At 59.8% G+C, this 17,083-nt stretch overlaps 1 protein-coding gene across 4 annotated transcripts; it reads right to left on the reverse strand.

The window, feature by feature from the left end:
* Nucleotides 1-382: 382 nt before the first annotated feature.
* Nucleotides 383-16,016, reverse strand: PROM2 (prominin 2). Of its 4 annotated transcripts, none has more exons than XM_027128987.1 (24): nucleotides 15,655-16,016; nucleotides 14,939-14,988; nucleotides 14,305-14,507; nucleotides 14,089-14,209; nucleotides 13,730-13,754; nucleotides 13,416-13,505; nucleotides 12,935-13,134; nucleotides 12,466-12,540; nucleotides 11,563-11,626; nucleotides 11,159-11,318; nucleotides 10,688-10,840; nucleotides 9,631-9,754; nucleotides 8,989-9,080; nucleotides 8,777-8,861; nucleotides 6,155-6,301; nucleotides 5,590-5,661; nucleotides 4,857-4,949; nucleotides 4,668-4,721; nucleotides 4,304-4,384; nucleotides 4,013-4,081; nucleotides 3,311-3,400; nucleotides 3,004-3,110; nucleotides 2,579-2,653; nucleotides 383-2,334 (listed from the first exon to the last, which is right to left on the reverse strand). In XM_027128987.1, exons 1-23 carry the CDS (start codon nucleotides 15,896-15,898, stop codon nucleotides 2,590-2,592), a joined length of 2,463 nt encoding a protein of 820 aa, XP_026984788.1. In that variant the 5' UTR covers nucleotides 15,899-16,016; the 3' UTR covers nucleotides 383-2,334; nucleotides 2,579-2,589. The 4 variants fall into 4 exon arrangements, 3 of the variants coding, with proteins under 3 accessions (XP_026984788.1, XP_026984787.1, XP_026984786.1); XM_027128986.1 differs by having other exon boundaries at nucleotides 2,583-2,653; nucleotides 13,730-13,793; nucleotides 15,655-16,010; XM_027128985.1 differs by having other exon boundaries at nucleotides 13,730-13,793; nucleotides 15,655-16,010.
* Nucleotides 16,017-17,083: the final 1,067 nt, after the last annotated feature.

A 17,083-nucleotide genomic window follows, 5' to 3' on the forward strand; every position in this document is an offset into this window, starting at 1 on the left:
AAAAAAAAAAAAAAAAAAAAAAATTATTTCTACAGGTTTTCATATGAAATGTGTGGCACTTGGGCTTCCCTGGTGGCACAGTGGTTGAGAGTCTGCCTGCCAATGCAGGGGACGCGGCTTCGTGCCCCGGTCCGGGAGGATCCCGCATGCTGCGGAGCGGCTGGGCCCGTGAGCCATGGCCGCTGAGCCTGCGCGTCCAGAGCATGTGCCCCGCAATGGGAGAGGCCACAGCAGTGACAGGCCCGCGAACCGCAAAAGAAAAAAGAAAATAAAAACAAAGTGTGGCACTCAATTTTTGCCAAGTATGTGAGGAGACAAGACAATACTGACAAAAACCAAGAGAAACAACAGACACTGGAAACAGACTCACAGAGGCTCCATATTAGGGAGTTATTGAACTTTAAAATAACCATACTTGTTTGCTCAGATACATAAAAGGTAAGATAGGCAATTTTGATAGAGAACTAGAAATGATTTTTTAATCATTTTCTAGTTCTATTTTTATCCCATCAATCTCATTCTTAAAATGCAGGGTGCTTCAGTTCCCCACACAGGGCAACATGAAAAGCAAGCCAAGAATCCTCTGGGAAAAGCCCAGAAGAGGCAATTGTGCTACACTCAAGGATGCTGGTCTGAGAGTGCGCGTGCCATAGTGACCATACATGGTGTAGGCACCATCCCAATTTCTAGTAGCAAATTTGTTGCTGGTTTGTAAGATGCAGCTAAACATAGACACCCTCTGAAACTCAGCAGACTCTAATCTTGAAGAGCTTTGCTCCTTTGAACAGGGACCCATCTCCCTCTTCGCTTGTATCTGCCCAGACCCAGCTCTGCCCCCGGCCCAGAGCAGTCATGGCAAAAAAAAAAAAAAAAAAAAAGCAGCATTTGAGTCTTTGTTTTGTGCCAGGCCCCTGCCAAGGGATTTCCACACACTGTCACATTATTCACAACCCTAGGAGGCGGCTATGACTATTTTCCCCATTTTATAGGTGGAAAAACTGAGGTCTAGGGGACCCATGGATCATGTTCAAGGTGCCCTGGTTACCAAACGTTAGAGCCAGGTGTGAACCCAAGTCTGCCTGCTCTCAGTGTGGGCCCCACTCCCCACCTGCTGATTACTGGGGGGACCCCTGGATGCCTGTGGTCAGAGGAGGCCTTGGATTCTCTCCACAAACACTCACTAAGCGCCAACCCCATCCAGGGCCCTACCTGGGAGAGCGGAAGGATCCAAGGCCAAGACTTAGCCAGGTGAGAACACTTTAATGGATCCGTCCTGTCCACCTCTTCTCTCCCCTCCTCCTCCCCATTTCTGGAACTCAGGGTCCAGCATGCAGGGAGGGCACAGGGATGGACTAGGGGTGATGCCCAGTCAGGGGCATAGGATAGAAGAGGTAAGGGCCACAGTGCCAAATCCTCTTGTGGCCACCAGATCTCTCCTGGAAAGCTGGGTGGTGACTGTCGAAGAGGCTACCTTCTCGGGAGCTGAGGGGGAGCCCCTGCTCCAGCCCACATCCCAGGTCCCTTCTTAGGGAGTCAGTGCTCCCTAAGGCGAGGGACAGCAGTGTGACTTCCAGCCCAAGGTGCAGACGGGGGCTCAGCCTTCACACGGGCCTCCCACACCCCCTGGGGAACAGACATCCAGGCCGGGGTCTGTGGAGGGTCCCACCCCCTGAGCAGCGGAGGGCTCAGGGGCCACGAGGCAGAGCCTGCAGCCGGCCCGGGCCCAGGCCATGGTGGCCCCTGGCCTGCTTGGTGGCAGGAGGGGTCCCTGTGGCCGACAGGTAGTAAGGGGACAGGTAAAGAGGGGACAAAGGGGGGGAAAGGGCTTCCCTGGGGGGAGGGAGTGAGGGCTGGGGAGGGGACAGAGTGAAGTGGGGCAAGTGGGGGGTCAGAGGAGAGGAGGAAAAGGGGCAAGGAGCTTGGAGACGTGTGGGAGGCATGGGCAGGGGGAGGGGCAGATGGGACAGAGTGGGGCTGGCCAGGGCCTCTGTCCTGCCCAAGGGGCTGAAGAGGAGGTTCCACTAGGTGGAGAACAGGCTCTTCCTGGAGCTAATATATTGCAGCAAGGAGGATGAGGGAGACACACCTGGAGGAACCTGTTTGCTCTGAGATTCAACAGAAGGTAAGTGTGTTTTTGAGCATGAATGAAGGGGTCGTGAGCAGAAAGGGGTGCAAAGGGAGTAGCAAGATGGGCTCAGGTAACTGGAATTGGGGGACAATCCAGGCCTGGATGCCAGCCTGGGCTCTGGTGGCAAAAGCGACAGAAATCCTCTGGTCCAGGCAAAGTCAGCAGGGAAGGCAGGCAGCCCCATGCATCACCTTGCGTCCATATCCCTGTTGTGGATTAAGAACAAACAGGGGAGGGGGAGGGGAGGGGGAAGGGAAGGGAAGGGAAGGGAGGGGAGGGGAGGGGAGGGGAGGGGAGGGAGGGGAGGAGCTGAGCTCAGGCCTATCAGTCCCAGCCAAGTCCCAGAACCTTCCTGCTCTCCTGGGCCCTGGAGACCCCAGAACCCAAACCCTTCCCTTCCCTTCTCAGCCCCACCCTTGGCACCAAGGAGTAAAGCAGGGGGAAACTCACTCACTGCGGTCCTAGAGCTTCAGGGAGGTGACACGGGGGATGTGGAAGGGCTGAGTGTCTTCAGAGCTGCTGGCGCTGCAGCATCACAGGGAGTGAGTGAGTGAGGCCCCCAGGCCCAGGCCCTCAGCCCCGACACAGGAACAAGCCCAGAGCCCGGAATTTCCTGCCTCAGAAGCTCTTCAGGGGTAGCAAGGGTGCCCAAAAGTTAGGTCTGGTGGATGTGTTGCAGCAAGAAGGATTCAGGGTAGACACATGGAAGAACTTTCTGGCCCTGGAGCTCCTCAGACTGTGTGACTTCAGGGTTAGGCATAAGCCTCCCCTGCCTGGAGGTCTCAAGATGGCGTGCAGCAGGGGCCGGGCCCAGCAGCCGGAAGGGCTCCTGCCTGGGCCCCTGCTGCACCCCACAGGCCTGGCAGCCTCCTCACCTGAGGTGTTTCCCGATGGGATGGAAGTATCTGGAGGTCTTGACAGCGAAGATGACACTGGGGATCAGGAAGAAGGCGCACCAGCCCAGGCAGAACCAGAAGGCGTTCTGGAGCAGAGGAGGTGAGGTCAGCGCACTGCGTCTGGGCACCCCCAGTCCCCCCGCTGACTCAGTGTGGGGCACGGGGACGCATTCTCAGAGCTGAGGGAAAGGGCGGGGGTGTAGGCCCAGGGCAGGGCCCCGCTCACGCTGCCCCTCCCGTGGGGGCCTCCACGTCCACGAGCCCTGATGGGCTGGGGGGCACTCACCCAGGGGTCAGCCACCATGTCACACAGGATCACACGGCCATTGTCCAGGGCTGTGGAGAGGGGCTGGCAGGTGGCGATGCGCTGAGTCACCTGTGGTGTCAACGTGAGGCAGGTACATGCAGACACACCCAGACCCAACCTCAGAGGGAGGTTGACAGGGACACAGACAGGCCCAGGGACACAGTGGGGAGCCACTGCACAGCTGTACACAGACACACGGATGTGGCAACACAGAGAAGGGAGGACACACTGCCATCAGCTCATCGCTCACCTCCTGCCTTTCCCACCCTGTTCACCAGCCTGGGTTAAGCCCCTACTGTGTGCCCAGAGCTGTTCTCTAAGTCACACTCTCACTGGGAGGCAACACGTGTGCACACACACACAATGCACTGCACACACGTACATACTTGCACACACACATACTCGCACACGCATGTACAGACACACTCAGGGTTAAGCGAGACCCCTGCCAGTCCAGTGTGGGTGGTAGACAGCCCGGTCCACGCTCAGGCCTCAGAGAAGGGCTATGGCAGAGTTTGGGGGATGGGCAGAACCCAGCCAGCCAGATGCCAGGTTTGGGAGTTTGGGTTCAATCCTGAAGGCCTAGGGCACCCCCAGGGGCTCTCAGGGGGCAGAGGAGGTCGAACAGCTGGTACCGCTGGAAGCTTGCCTGAGGCCAGGAGGGTCTGAGCCCACACTCACCTCCTCTCTCACCCAGGCCACGTACTGGGAGAAGTAGCCCATCTCCCGGGTCAGGAAACACTCAGTTTCCTGCAGGGAAGAGAGGAGCCCTGGGCTGGTCGGAGTCCCAGGGCCAGCACCCCTGCCCCCCATGCCTGGCACCATCAGGACAGGCCAAGCTGGCTTTCCTGGGAGCCACGGTGAGGCGGCAGGGCTGGAGAATCCTGGGGTGGGAGCCCTGCGAGCCTTAACCCTTCAACTCACCTCTGACTCTGAAGCCACCCCCCAGCCCTGCCCCATCCTCCCACTCACATTCTTCAGTATACGGGTGGCCCAGGTAGACAGCTCTCCTTTCAGGTGAGTGACTCTGTCCAGGACATCTGAGGTCTCCAGCTGGGGGAGAGGAGAGGGGCTCGGTCAGGGAACGGCCACTCATTCAGTCATCCATTCATTAACTCAACGTACGACACACAACATACTCACCTTGGGGTGGGTGGTGTTAGGCCCTAAGGACAGAGGACACATATGGCGGTCCTCAAGGATCTTCCCACCCCACCCTCAACTTCCAGTGGGCCTGGGTAGAGCAGGTGAGGTCCCAAGCCAGCTGGACCCGCACGTTCTTGCTCCCTCTGCTGCCCACCTGCTCCCCCCCACCCCATCCATCCCCAGCAGCCACCTGGAGAAGTGGGGCAGAGGATGCCAGGGCATGGACACTGAGGTTGAGCTTAGCCTGTGAAAAAGAGATCAGGGCTGGTCAGGGGAAGGAACTGGTAGGAGGGAGGGTTCCCAGCATCCCTCTCCTCCTCCTTGCCCCCTGCCTGCATCTCCTCTCCAGGTCCCGGACTCCCTGAGCCTCCAGACTTACCACAAGCCTCTGCTGGAGGAGGAGCTTCTCCTGACGGAGGTTTCTGAGCCCCTGGGCCTCCTTCTGCAGCTGCTGCGCCAGCACAGTATTGCCCTGAGGGGAGACATATCAGAATGGCACTCTGCCCGGGCCGAGACAGGCTTTGACGACACATCCTTCACCAAACCGTTCAACCAGACATACTGGAGGGATGTGGAAAGCGCTGGAATCAGAGGTTGGCCTCAGAGGCAGAAAACTGAGGCCTCCTTAAGTTCCTTGGCCAGATCTGGGTTTGGGGGCCTGAGCCCAAGTGCCAGGTCCGGCCCTAGCTTGCTCTGCGCATCGTGGGGGGTAGGGGAGGGGTGTCTATGAGATGTCTTGAAGAGAACTTTTTAAACTCTCTATATTTATAAATACAAAGTGCTACTTTTCCCAGTCCATTTGAAGCTTCTAGAGGCAACTGTCATGATATCTGATCCGTCGAGCTGTCCTCACAGCGTCTGTCCCGGCAGATTCCACAAGCGGTGTGCACCTAGCGGTGCTTGCCCAGCTGTGCGATGTCAGACCACATCTGACGTCATCTGATTGTAGCATCTGATGCTACAGAACCCTTCACCCCAGCCGGGGATCCAGAGTCTCAGCCCTCGGTGACAGGGGCCCTCAGTCCCCTCCCCAATCCAGGCACTCCCACCCCGTCCCCCCTCCCAGGCCCCTGGCTCCAGCCTGCCAAGTGGGGTCTCTGCTCCCTTCTCACTTGGGTCTGGGCCAGTCCCTCCAGCTCCTGGGCCAGCTTCTCCACGCTGATGTTCACCACAGGCTTCTGAATCTGGAGACGGACAGGAGAGGCCAAGAGGGGATGAACCCCGGCTCCCCCAGCCCCAGAATTCCCAGTCTTTGCAAAAGCACCCACACCAGCTGAGTCTATCGTGACACATCAGTCACAGTGGGTTTGACCTGAAATTGTGAAACATATGAGACACTTTCCATTAGGAAAGAAAAAACAATGAGGCACCCTCTGGTGTAACCCAACGGAGAGGTGACGTCCCACCAGCACTCGCCACAGCAGTGGGTTCAGGACCACGGACAGCAACACACGCTGTTGGGTGTAGGCACGTTCATTCTCGCCCAGCCCAGGTGCTGGCAGCTGGGACACATGGTCTGGAGACACCCCCGGCAGAAGAGGCCCCAGGGACATGTGGAGGGGGAGGGGTCCAGGGACGGTGGAGGGCCAAGACAAGGTGAGACAGCTCCCCGACCCCCAGCTCCTCTGCGGGCCCCTCTGCTCTGCCGTGGTCTGGCCTGAGGTGCCCACTGCTGACCTCAACAAGGAAGCCTGGGTAGTGGATGCGCTCAAGCCCACTGCTCTGCAGGGCCTCCAGGTCCTGGCGGGCGGCTGGGCTCAGCAGGTCCAGATTCTTCACGTCCACTTTGAGCTTCTGCAACTCCTGCTGCAGCTTGGCAGTGTACTGGGAGGGAGGGAGCAGGGTGGAGCCGTGCTCTGTGGGTGAGCCAGGACCCCACAGCTGCTATCCTAAGTGAGGGGTCAGCAGGCCCTCAGGGCCCTCCTTCTGGATATCCAGGGCCCCTACCCTGGACACTCCCAGCCCCAGACAGGCTCCCAGCAGGCCTCTGCTCCCCACGCATCCCCAACTCCACCTTACCCCCACCGAGACCCAGCTCTCCTCCAGCACCTATCTGGCTACTGGACAGCAGCACAGACCTTCCCAGGCCACACAGAAGAAAAAGAGCTTCCCCGGCCCATCTTTATCACGTCACCTTGTGTTAAGGTCTTCACAGCACCTGTGTGCTATTTACTTATCTGGGTACTAGTTTACTGCCATCAGCTCCACGAGAACCGCACCTCATCTGCCCACTCTACCAAACCCTCAGCGTCTAGAGCAGAGGCTCCTACGTGGTGGGGCTGTACAAATTTGTCGAATGTGTAAAAATCAGTGAATGAATGAATGAGTGAATAGACCCAATCACATTTCTAAGACAGAGCACAGTTTAAAAAGGGACTCGAGCCTGGAGGGGTGGGATAGGGAGGGTGGGAGGGAGGGAGACGCAAGAGGGAAGAGATATGGGAACATATGTATATGTATAACTGATTCACTTTGTTATAAAGCAGAAACTAACACACCATTGTAAAGTAATTATACCCCAATAAAGGTGTTAAAAAAATAAAAAAAATAAAAAATAAATAAATAAAAATAAAAAGGGACTCGAGGGCTTCCCTGGTGGCGCAGTGGTTGAGAGTCCACCTGCCGATGCAGGGGACACGGGTTCGTGCCCCGGTCTGGGAAGATCCCACATGCCGCGGAGCGGCTGGGTCCGTGAGCCATGGCCGCTGAGCCTGCGCGTCCGGAGTCTGTGCTCCGCAACGGGAGAGGCCACAACAGTGAGAGGCCCGCGTACCGCAAAAAAAAAAAAAAAAAAAAAAGGGACTCGACATTTTCCAACCATTGCTGGGAGAGATTTAAAGGGCATGAAATTCAGCCCCAGTGTTTCACAGGTGAGAGGCTGAAGACAGGGCGGAGCCTCAGAGTACGGAGCCCAGCTCAGCTCACCTCTCGCCATTCCTCACACTGCCTTCCCCAGGGGGAGAAAAGACCCATCCTCTCAGAGGCAGGGGTTTTGGAGCAGCGTTTCAGGCACCAGTAACACAGAGGTAAAGGAGATGACTCAAGGTGGGCAGAGTCCTCGTGGTGCCCGGGAAAGCACACCTTGTCTTAATTATCTCTGCATCATCAGTTCACTATTATCTCCTTCGAGGACAAGTTCTCCTAAGGTCACATTTGGTTTGTTGCCAGATGGCCCCCAAAGACTGCCCAGTCCCTCTGGACCTGAAGCCCTATCTGTCCAGACTCTTCTGTGACCTGGACCCCTCCCTTCCCTGGACCAGGGCTGAGAGCCCTCCCCTTTCCGCCAGCAGAGCACAGGGCCTCCTCTGCTCAGGCCCCCTGCTGCAGCCCTCTGTGGCCAGCCTTGCACCAGGACAGTGCCGGCTCAGTGGACCTCTCCTCTGATTAGAGACGCTGAAAGAGGAGACGGCTATGGCATTAAGGAAACTGCCCCAGGTTATAGTTTAAGGCGTGGAGTTGGGACTGAAATCTGGACCACTTGGCTATGCTAGCCTGCGGACTAGGTGCAGGTGGTGGGTTCAAGAGGAGTTGGAAGGTTTCTGGAGACAAGGCAGAATCAGGAGTTAGCAGTTTAGGAGGGGTGGGGGGAGAAGCAGGTGAGAGAAATGTGGTTTTCCCAGGATATGCTTGGGAAGGGCTCCTGGCGGAGCCAAGGCAGCTCTCCTCCCACCTCATTTAGGCGTGAAGAGAGGAAAGGAGGGGGTGTTTTACAGCTTCTGTGCACCCTTAGGAGAACCACGTTCTCAAAGGACGTCTCCTCTCATGAAGGAGCACTTCCTTTTCTTTGTTCTAGAACCGTCTCTTGCCAGTGTGAGTAAATCTCTCCAGTTCTACATAGCAAGTTCTGACAAAGTCCAGTGGTTAGGGAACAGGCTGTGGGGAGCCCTCCTCCAGTGGTACCCAACTTCATCACCATCGTTTTCACTGTCACACTCCCTCGCCAACCACCCCGCTCCCACTGCAGCATCCAAACCGATGCCTGTCCTCAGTCAGGACACACACCCTGGTCCTCTCACTCACTGTCACCACCCTGGCCTCAACCTCACCTGTGTTCAGCTCTTCCGGGAGCGCAGTGCTCAGAGCTGGTCAGAGCCTCCAGGCATTCACGCTCTGGAAGCTGCCCTGGGCTCTAGCCCTGGGCCAGGTCCTGAGCTTGCACCCGGGTCCTCTGCCCCTGAGGCGCCTCAACTGCTCTTGTGGACTTCTCGGGTTCAAGGAGATGGTCCCTCCAGCAAGGCAAGACCAGAAGAGGGGGATCTGCAGGAAGGGTCCCCAGTGTGTTCCAGAAGGTTCTCTCACCTCGCTGATATCCAGGTGCTTCTCCAGGTCATAGGAGTCATTGAGCTGCAGGACCGTCCAGAGCGCAGCCCCTTGCCTGCACTGCCTGCGGAGGAATGACAGGCATCAGAGATGAGAGGAGGGCGGGCAGGTGGGGGCTGACGTCATCCTAATGGGATGCCCGCCCCAGCCCCTCCGCACACCCCGGCCCCCAGCCCAGGTTCCCCGCTCACTGATAGGCCAGGAGGACGCTGAGGTTCTGCTTCAGGCCAAGAAGTTGGGACAAGTTCATGGATGACGGCAAGCTCCCTGGAGTGTCTGCAAACTGGGGATGGGACACAGAGGAACGGGCCTGGAGCGGGGAGTGGGGGGGCAAGGCCACCCAGCTTCCCAGGGCCTAGTCCCACGTTGCCCTGGCACAGCAGAGACCACAACCCTGGGACTCCAGCCCACACCTGCCTCTAACTCAGATCACTCCAGGGCCCTAAATCCTGGCAGGGACCCTCCCCGTGACTCTCCAGGAGGGTGGCCGGCCTGTCTTCAGCAGAGGACCCAGGCCAGCATCTCGGCTCACCTGCTCAGTGCAACAGGGAACAAGGATCCCCAATTCCAAGACTCAGTGTTAGGAGGGCAGAGGGCCTCAGGTCTGGGGGCCATCCTTCAAGGTCCCTGCCTGGGGCCTGGGCAGCCTTCCGGGGACTCACTGGCTCTTTTCTCTCACTGGTGGTTTTCCATCTCTTTCCTTGGCCATCTCCATCATTCCTCCTGTCTCTCTCTCCCTTCTAACCCCTCGGGCTCCTACTTCCTTCTAAACCTCCTGCTCTGCCCACAGCTCTCTCCTCGTCCCTCTGGGCCCCAGAGCGGGGCAGGCCCACCTCATAGAGCTCCCCGCTCTCCCAGCTCCGGCACACCAGGGTCTGCACATTGCCGCCCAGCAGGAAGGTGGCGAAGACAAGGAGGATGAGGGGCGCGGCGAAGAGGAAGCTGAAGCCCACACCCCTGGGGAAGGCAGAGGGACAGGCTTGAGACAGGAGGGAGGATGCCCTGGACCGTGCGCTCCATCCCCATCTCCATCCCGGGGCCAGCATGGTCAGTGGGTCAGCCCTGGGGCAGGAGAGAGGACTCAGAACTGCTCACCGGCCCCACCTCATCCTCCCCCATCCCCACTCTACCGCTGCTGCCCTGGCTGGCCCTGGCAGCCTAGAGGAGAGCACAGCTGTTCTGCTCAAAGAGCCAGGGCTGCTGGCCTCTGGGCCGAGGACACATGGAGGTGACCAGCTCCAGAGCTCAGCCTCAACGGGGCCACCTGGCATGGCCAGCCATGACCCACCAGCAGAGGCAGCAACCTACAGCATCTGAGTAGGACCTGTGCCACTGACCAGGCTTCTTTGTGAGACAGGCGTGGCCCCATGCCAGGATTTGAGGCTTGGAGAGTGAAACATGGGCTGGATTTCACTCACCCCTTTGGCCAGGCACCTTTATACAGTGACCCTCCTGCACAACTGAATGTGGCAACCCTGGCCTTAGAGACTATCTAGTTCAGGGCTGGCAAACAGATTCTACCTCTGGTGCCACCTCCTAATGGTAGTGCTGCCTGGACACTGGGTTAAGCAGGATTCTGAGGCTGTATCTGGGCTCAGAGAGAAAAGGTGCCCATTAATTATTAAAGTTGCCACTGGTGTGGGAAGGGGAAGTGCTTCTTATTTGCATTCCTGCTCTAGGCCAACCCTTTTATACAAACTGAGGCCCAGGTGGGTTATAATTTGCCCAGGGCCACCCAGCAAGTCAGCCCAGAGCCAGACCACAGCTCAGTCTCTTGATCCCCAGGACTCGCTCCTGCAGCTACACCAGAAGCTGTCCATGGGCATGAGAGGAATGTGCCAGCCCGGGGGCAGGGGGAGAGACCCTCCCCCTCTCCCCAGCCCTTCTTACACCATGAGGAAGCGGGCTCCAGCCTTGCCCTTGGCTTCCGAGTGGCTGGGGTCTTCCCTGTTACAGAGCCCCCAGATGCCCAGGTTGAGGCCCAGCAGGTTACAGACCACCACAAGCAGGACCACAGAGCACAGCAGGCAGCCCACCATCCACCTGCCACAGAGAAGGTGGGACGTCACGGAAAGGGCAGTAGTGGGCACAGGAGGGGCTGGTGGAGGACCTAGTGGCTGGGTGGGGCCACTACCCCAAGGCCGAGGTTTTAGAAGTGTGACTTCCCACAGGGTCCCCAGGCTCAGATCCCCAGGGCACACAGCCAAGGTGGGGACACGGAGGCCCAACGAGAGAGGGGGCTTGGCTTAAATGGAGGCGGAGACTTAGCATAAGGCGGGTTGATGAGGGCTGGAAATTGCTTCCAGGGTGGCTGAGAAGCTGAGCTGCCCATTCCACCCACGCCCACGGGTTCCCAGGCACCTGTATTTCTCATATCTCTGCACCTCCTTCAGGTAGGGGCGGCTGCACTGTTCCATCTCCTCCAGTGCTTGGCTCCAGCGAGAAGCCGCCTCCCAGCCTGGGAACGCTTCGGCCAGTGTCCTTAGCTCTCTAGGCTGCTGGGCCACCACCTTCTTCAGCTCTGCCCAAAGCAGCAGGGGCTTATGGGATGGGGAAGACCCCCAGGGGCCCAGGGAGGAGATGGCTGGACAGGAAGAACATCTGGGATGCACAGAGATGGTTCACTCTCTGTCCAGGTCCAGCCAAGAGGACAGCCTGCACCTTCCCCACCCCACTACCCCACTCCTCTCTCAACAAGCCTCGTCAGTAGGGCTGGGTTGGGGGGCATCCTAGGCAGCCAGCCTGGCCCCTGGGCGGGGCCTCACCTCTGATCACGTCGGCCGTCTGCAAGGTAGCCAGAGCCGGGAGGGCGTTGAAGGTACTGTTCTCCTGCCGGAAGCAAATGCAGCTGTGCCTCCTGCTGTCCGCCCGGGTGTCCTAGCTTGGGGGACCCCTGCATGCCAGGTCCAGTGGGAGAGCATCCCCCCTCGGTGCTCCCAGACCAGGAAATCAGGGAACAGGCTTCCCTTTGCTCTCTTAGTCAGTGCCTTCTTCTCCCCTCCCTCAGCCTGGCCTGACTCAATTCCCCCAAACATTGCTCCTTTCTGTCCCCGCCCCTCTTGCTTAGGCTGTTGCAGTAGACTCCTAGCCATCCTCTCATCTCTCCCAGCCACTCTGCACAGGACCACCAGGGCTATTTCCCTGAAGTCCAGCTCCAGTCTATTCTTCCAGCCTCAGGCCCTATTTCCCTCCTCCTGGAACACTCTGCTCTAGTTACCCAGCATGACTGACTCACCGTTTCCCCAACCCCGGCATTTTCCAGGCCCTGGGTCACAGGCGCTGACTCATGCTGCACCTTTTCCCACAGCCCGTCTCCACCCAGGAGAGCCCGCCTGTCGTCTGGGGCTCAGCTTGTGTGCTCGCTCCTTGGCCATCCCCAGACCCCAGCTCCTGAGGGTCCTAGCTCTTCCTTCTGAGCTCCAGGCTTGCCTCCCCCACCAGACCCCGTGCACAAAAGGACCAGCATCGCGAGGCTCCAGCCCAGGGCGCCACGGGGTAGGCAAGGCCCTGATGTGACCCAAGTCTTAGGTTCAACTGGGTTCCCACCCCAAAAGAGAAAAACTGAGGCCCCTCACATTTGAGTTCCCAGTCAGGTTGCGAAGAAGTCGGGTAGACTGGGGCAGGCACTCACCTCCTGGACCATCGGGTAGACTGGGGCGGGCACTCACCTCCTGGACCATGCTGGAGAAGCTGGCCTCTGGGACACCTTTCAGCCGATGCAGGGCTTCGTCCACAGAGGGCACCTGAAATGGTTTGAGGAGCTTCTTATGACAAAGTCCACAGAGAGGCCTGGGAGGGGTCCTTGGGGAAGGATGGGGGCAGAGGCCTCTGAATACTGTGTCCTCGTGTGCAAGATGGGGACCACCACAGCCTCGAAGGCCCTGGGTGGCAGTGAGAACTCAAGAAGCAAAGTCACACGAGGCTCACGACACAGCGCGTGGCCCAGGGAAGCTCTCACTCCACTGCCAGGATGACCATCGTTAACTCTGGGTACGTGGAGAGGGCAGGGGCAGCCCAGGGAGAGGGATCAGGAGTCCGCTTCAGGAAACAGCCGGAACAGAGGCTGCCCAGGGATTCCTGGGGCAGCGGGCAGAGCAACCCCTTTCACCCCAAGGGGCCTCAGGCCTGGGCCTGCACCTGGCTGAAGTCAGCTCCCAGCTCCAAGGCGTGGGCTCTGTCCAGGGCCTCTGCACAGCCCCGGCAGCTGGGCTCCTGCAGCAGGGCCAGGAGGCGCTCCCGGTGCCCCTGGACAGCCGGCGCCAGGGCCTGCTGTCCCTCCTGAAGTTCCACGGAGGTGGCGTTCAGGGCTCGGAGGTGGTCCACGGAGACCTGCAGGGCTGCGAGACCCACATTTGGACTGAGTGGTCTCCACTGCTACAGCATCCTTGGAGACCTTGCAGGAGGCAGAACATCTTTCCCTCCCAAACCCAGGGGACCGGTGGTCCTTAATCTCTGTAGTTATAATGGAAACTGCCCTGGGGCACGTTAAGCCAGGAGTGGGCAAAGGTGCCACAAGGGATCCTAGGATAAAGCCGTGAGAAAGTCAGGGGCGGACCGCCGACAGTGTAAGAAATGCAGGGCTGGGCGAGGGCGGGGCCTGCCCCCCAGCGACACTCACCCTGGCCCAGGCTGAGCACAGAGGCCAGGACCTCATACACGGTGCTCTGGAGCTGCGTGTGGATCGTGTTCCCAATGCTCCTGTGGACACCTGGAGAGCGCAGGGCAGTCTGCAGGGCTGGCCCCCAGGAGACTAGGGGCCTCCCCAGCCAACCATCCTCCTCCCCTGGGTTCCGGAGGGTGGTCTTGCGGCAGAGCGGCCGCCGTGCTCCCCAGCTGGACCCTATCCCCGCCTCCGCGAGGGTGTTCCCAGGTGGAGCCCGGGATGAGGGGATGAGAGGCCTCCCCAAGGCAGGCCTGAGCTGGAATCCTCACCATTCAGTTCCTCCAAGACTTGCTCCTGAGGAAGGGAAAACTGCTGTGCCACGGCCTGCAGCTCCTAGGCAAACACAGGGCCGCGAGGCTGCTCCTTCCTGTCCCCGGACACCCCGGCTCCTGGCCCTTCCCCAGCCCTTATTCCCCCACTACACGCCACAACTGGGCGTCTGTCCTGAGAATACCATGGGTGCCGTCATGGATTACAGGGACTCTCCAGCAGGGGGCAGTCGGGTGCGTGCTGGAAGGGGCACCTTCTCTAATGCGCAGGCTATGCACGAATTTGCAGGACCTACCCTGCTCTGTCCCGCCCATGGCTGGCGCTCATGGGGGCACGTGCGGGGTTACTTGGCACTCACCTGGGGGACATCGGAGACCAGGCCCCGGAGGCTGAGCAGAGTCTCCGGCAGGGCCTTGGCACTGGGGCCCATCTGCTCATGCGTGCGCTGGTTGGTGACAAAGGCAGTGACCACGCCGATCCTGCAAGGATGGGGGAAGAGCAAGGGGCTGGCTGGATGCCTGTGGACACCTTGGAACTCGGCCCACGCCTCCCGCCTGACCTGGGCGCCCCTCACAGCAGTACGAGGGTGGTCAGCAGCAGGAAGGCCATGAGGGTGCCTCGCTCGCAGGCCATCGTCTTGTGCTCCATCTTCACTCGGCCACCACAGGGCCGGCGGCAGCGGCAGCAACAAAAGCAGAGCCCAGCGGCGGGTACCACCAGGAGGTAGAGGCCGGTGATCACGGCACACACCACGTAGCCTGCCTCATACTGCACCACCTGGGCAGGGCAGCAAGGCATGAGGGGCTGTCCTGATCCTGCCATCCCAGCCCTCTCCCGCCTGACTCCAGAGGGAAACCCAAGGGGAGGGAGGCACACTCGGGGGCGGGGCGGCGGGGGCACTATGCACACATCTCGCATCTCCTTTAACTCTTGTGAGGGGCACCGTGTTACCATCCTACAAACAAAGGACACTGAAGTCCAGAGAGGCTAGGGTTCCCTGCAAACCCCACAGCCGCTGAAGGGCAGAGCCGTGGTTAGAAATCAGGTCCGCGGACTGCAGTGCTCACGGAAAAGGGGAAGGGATGCCAGAAACCCCACCCTGGGGCACACCCAGCAAGTGGGCTGAGCCGACGAGGCCCTTCCCCTTCTCCGGTCCCTCGTGCTCACCGCTGAACGCCTTCCCCCGGCAGCGCCCCCCGGCCGCTCACCTCATCCGCCTTCACGGAGGATGGCTCATTCAGCAAGGCCTTTATCAGCTCTAGGAAAAGAGTCAAGCTGGGTCTGGGGGCAGTGACTGCCCTGCCCCTGCGTCCACCCCCGCTGCCAGGCAAAGGTGGGCTCTCCGAAGGGTGTCCTCCCACCACCTCGGCACCCTCGGAGAAGGCAGTGTCACCACAGCCCGGAGCCCTCGTGCCTCAGCCGGGCTACAGGAGGCTGTGTCTGCAGGGAGGCCTGGCTCCCCCCTCCTCCTGCGCCCCCCAGGTAGGCCCTGCAGCGGGGAAGCCGGCAGCCCGGTTAAAAGCAGAGAAGGGGCCTGGCCTAGCAGCAGCCCTTCCCCTAAGAGGCAGGCGACGGGCTGGGAGCTGTCCTGCTGCCCATCCTGGTCCTCACAGCCAGCACGGCGCCACCAGACCCAGAGAAAAAGCTCAACCCGCTGCTGGAGAACTTTGCCTGTAACTTCCTCTACCTTAGGACAGAGAAACCGCGGCTCAGAGAGGGAAAGGGGCTTGCCAAGGTCACACAGGAAGGTGATGCCCTGGGTGCCCGGGCCTTCTGGGGAGGAAGATGGGGCTGGGGAGTGCTGGGGACCCTGCCCTCCAAGTGCCTGCCGACGGTGGGTGCGCCCCTCGGTGGAGAGGAGATTAGGGTGCAGAGTGGGGACCCAATACCCGCCGAGGCCCGCCCGGGGGAGGGACGCACTCACCGGCGGGGAAGGGGTTGAGCTGCACCATGGAGAGGAAGCGGCGCACGGTGCCGTAGAGGGGGTCCAGGGGCCCCGGCGCGCGGACGCGAGGGGCCAGCCAGCGGGTCTTGGCCGCCGGGGCGAACGCCAGGCGCTCCGCCGGGCCGAGGGCCCCGCAGTCCGCCGCGCCCACCCGCCGCAGGGCCAGGGCCAGGGCCAGCCCCAGGCCCAGCAGGGCCGCCAGGAGGCCGGGCGCACGCACCATGGGGTCGGCCGGTGGGCTGCGGGCCGGGCGGACGGGGCTCAGGCGGCCGAGAGTGCGGGCCGCGCACGGGGCTGGCCGTGCATCCTTCACCAGCCTCCGTCCCGCTGCTCTCGAAACCGGCCCGACAGGTTTGGGCTACCTGGGCACCCGCCGGAGCGCGGCCGGGGCAGGGGCGGAGGCCTGGGCTGGGGGTGGGGTTTGTGGGGTGGGGGGCAGGGCCTGGTCCGGACCCGCTCCCAGGGGCCTGGGGTGGGAGCCTGGGCGCCCTCTCCCTTACCCAGATGCTTCTGGGAGGGCTGCCTCCGGAGCTGGGTGGGGAAGGCACCTCAGTACCTCTGGGTTATCTAGGATGGCCCAATTTCAACTATTACATCCTGCGCCCAGACGCAGCCGCCAAATCTGGGGCCTGGGAAAACAACCACCCCGTGAAAGTCTGGCCCGGAGTGCGGCCAGACTCCGCTGGGGCCTGCTCTGTTTCCTAGGGTCATGCCTGCGCCCATGCCAGGTCATTCTGGAGCACAGAGGCCACAGGGCTTTGTCCAGAGCGGCTCTCTGAAGGGCCACTGAGACGGGCACAATCCTTTGGGAGAGTGAATCCCAGCAAAGCTGTGCCCAGCAATGTCCCATCCAGTCATCAGCTGAAAGAACTATCAGGAATATACCCAGAGATGAAGTGAGAGAGTGGCCTGGACATATAGACACTACCAAATATGAAATCGATAACTAGTGGGAAGCAGCCGCATAGCACAGGGAGATCAGCTCAGTGCTTTGTGACCACCTAGAGGGGTGGGATAGGGAGGGTGGGAGGGAGACGCAGAGGGAGGAGATATGGGGTTATATGTACATGTATAGCTGATGCACTTTGTTATAAAGCAGAAACTAACACACCATTGTAAAGCAATTCTACTCCAATAAAGATGTTAAAAAAAAAACAGAAAAGAATATGCCCAGAGATGTGTCTGCACAGGCCTCTGTTTTGTCAGTGGCTGTAAGCCCAGTACCCAGAGGGTGCCTGTAGCTGAGCAGTCGGGGAAAATATTGCTAAATGGATGGAAGATGATCCTGGCAACGTTATTCATGATACAGGAAGCAGCCCCGATGGCACTACCGTGAAAAAATTGGTGAAATGACCACCTCACACACTGGGCTGTCATTAAAGAAAATGATGTGGAAATGGCTCTTTTG

This window comes from Aethalodelphis obliquidens, unplaced genomic scaffold (assembly GCF_003676395.1).
Source record: "Aethalodelphis obliquidens isolate GAN/ISIS:26980383/991018 unplaced genomic scaffold, ASM367639v1 scaffold35, whole genome shotgun sequence".
NCBI classification, from domain to species: domain Eukaryota; kingdom Metazoa; phylum Chordata; class Mammalia; order Artiodactyla; family Delphinidae; genus Aethalodelphis; species Aethalodelphis obliquidens.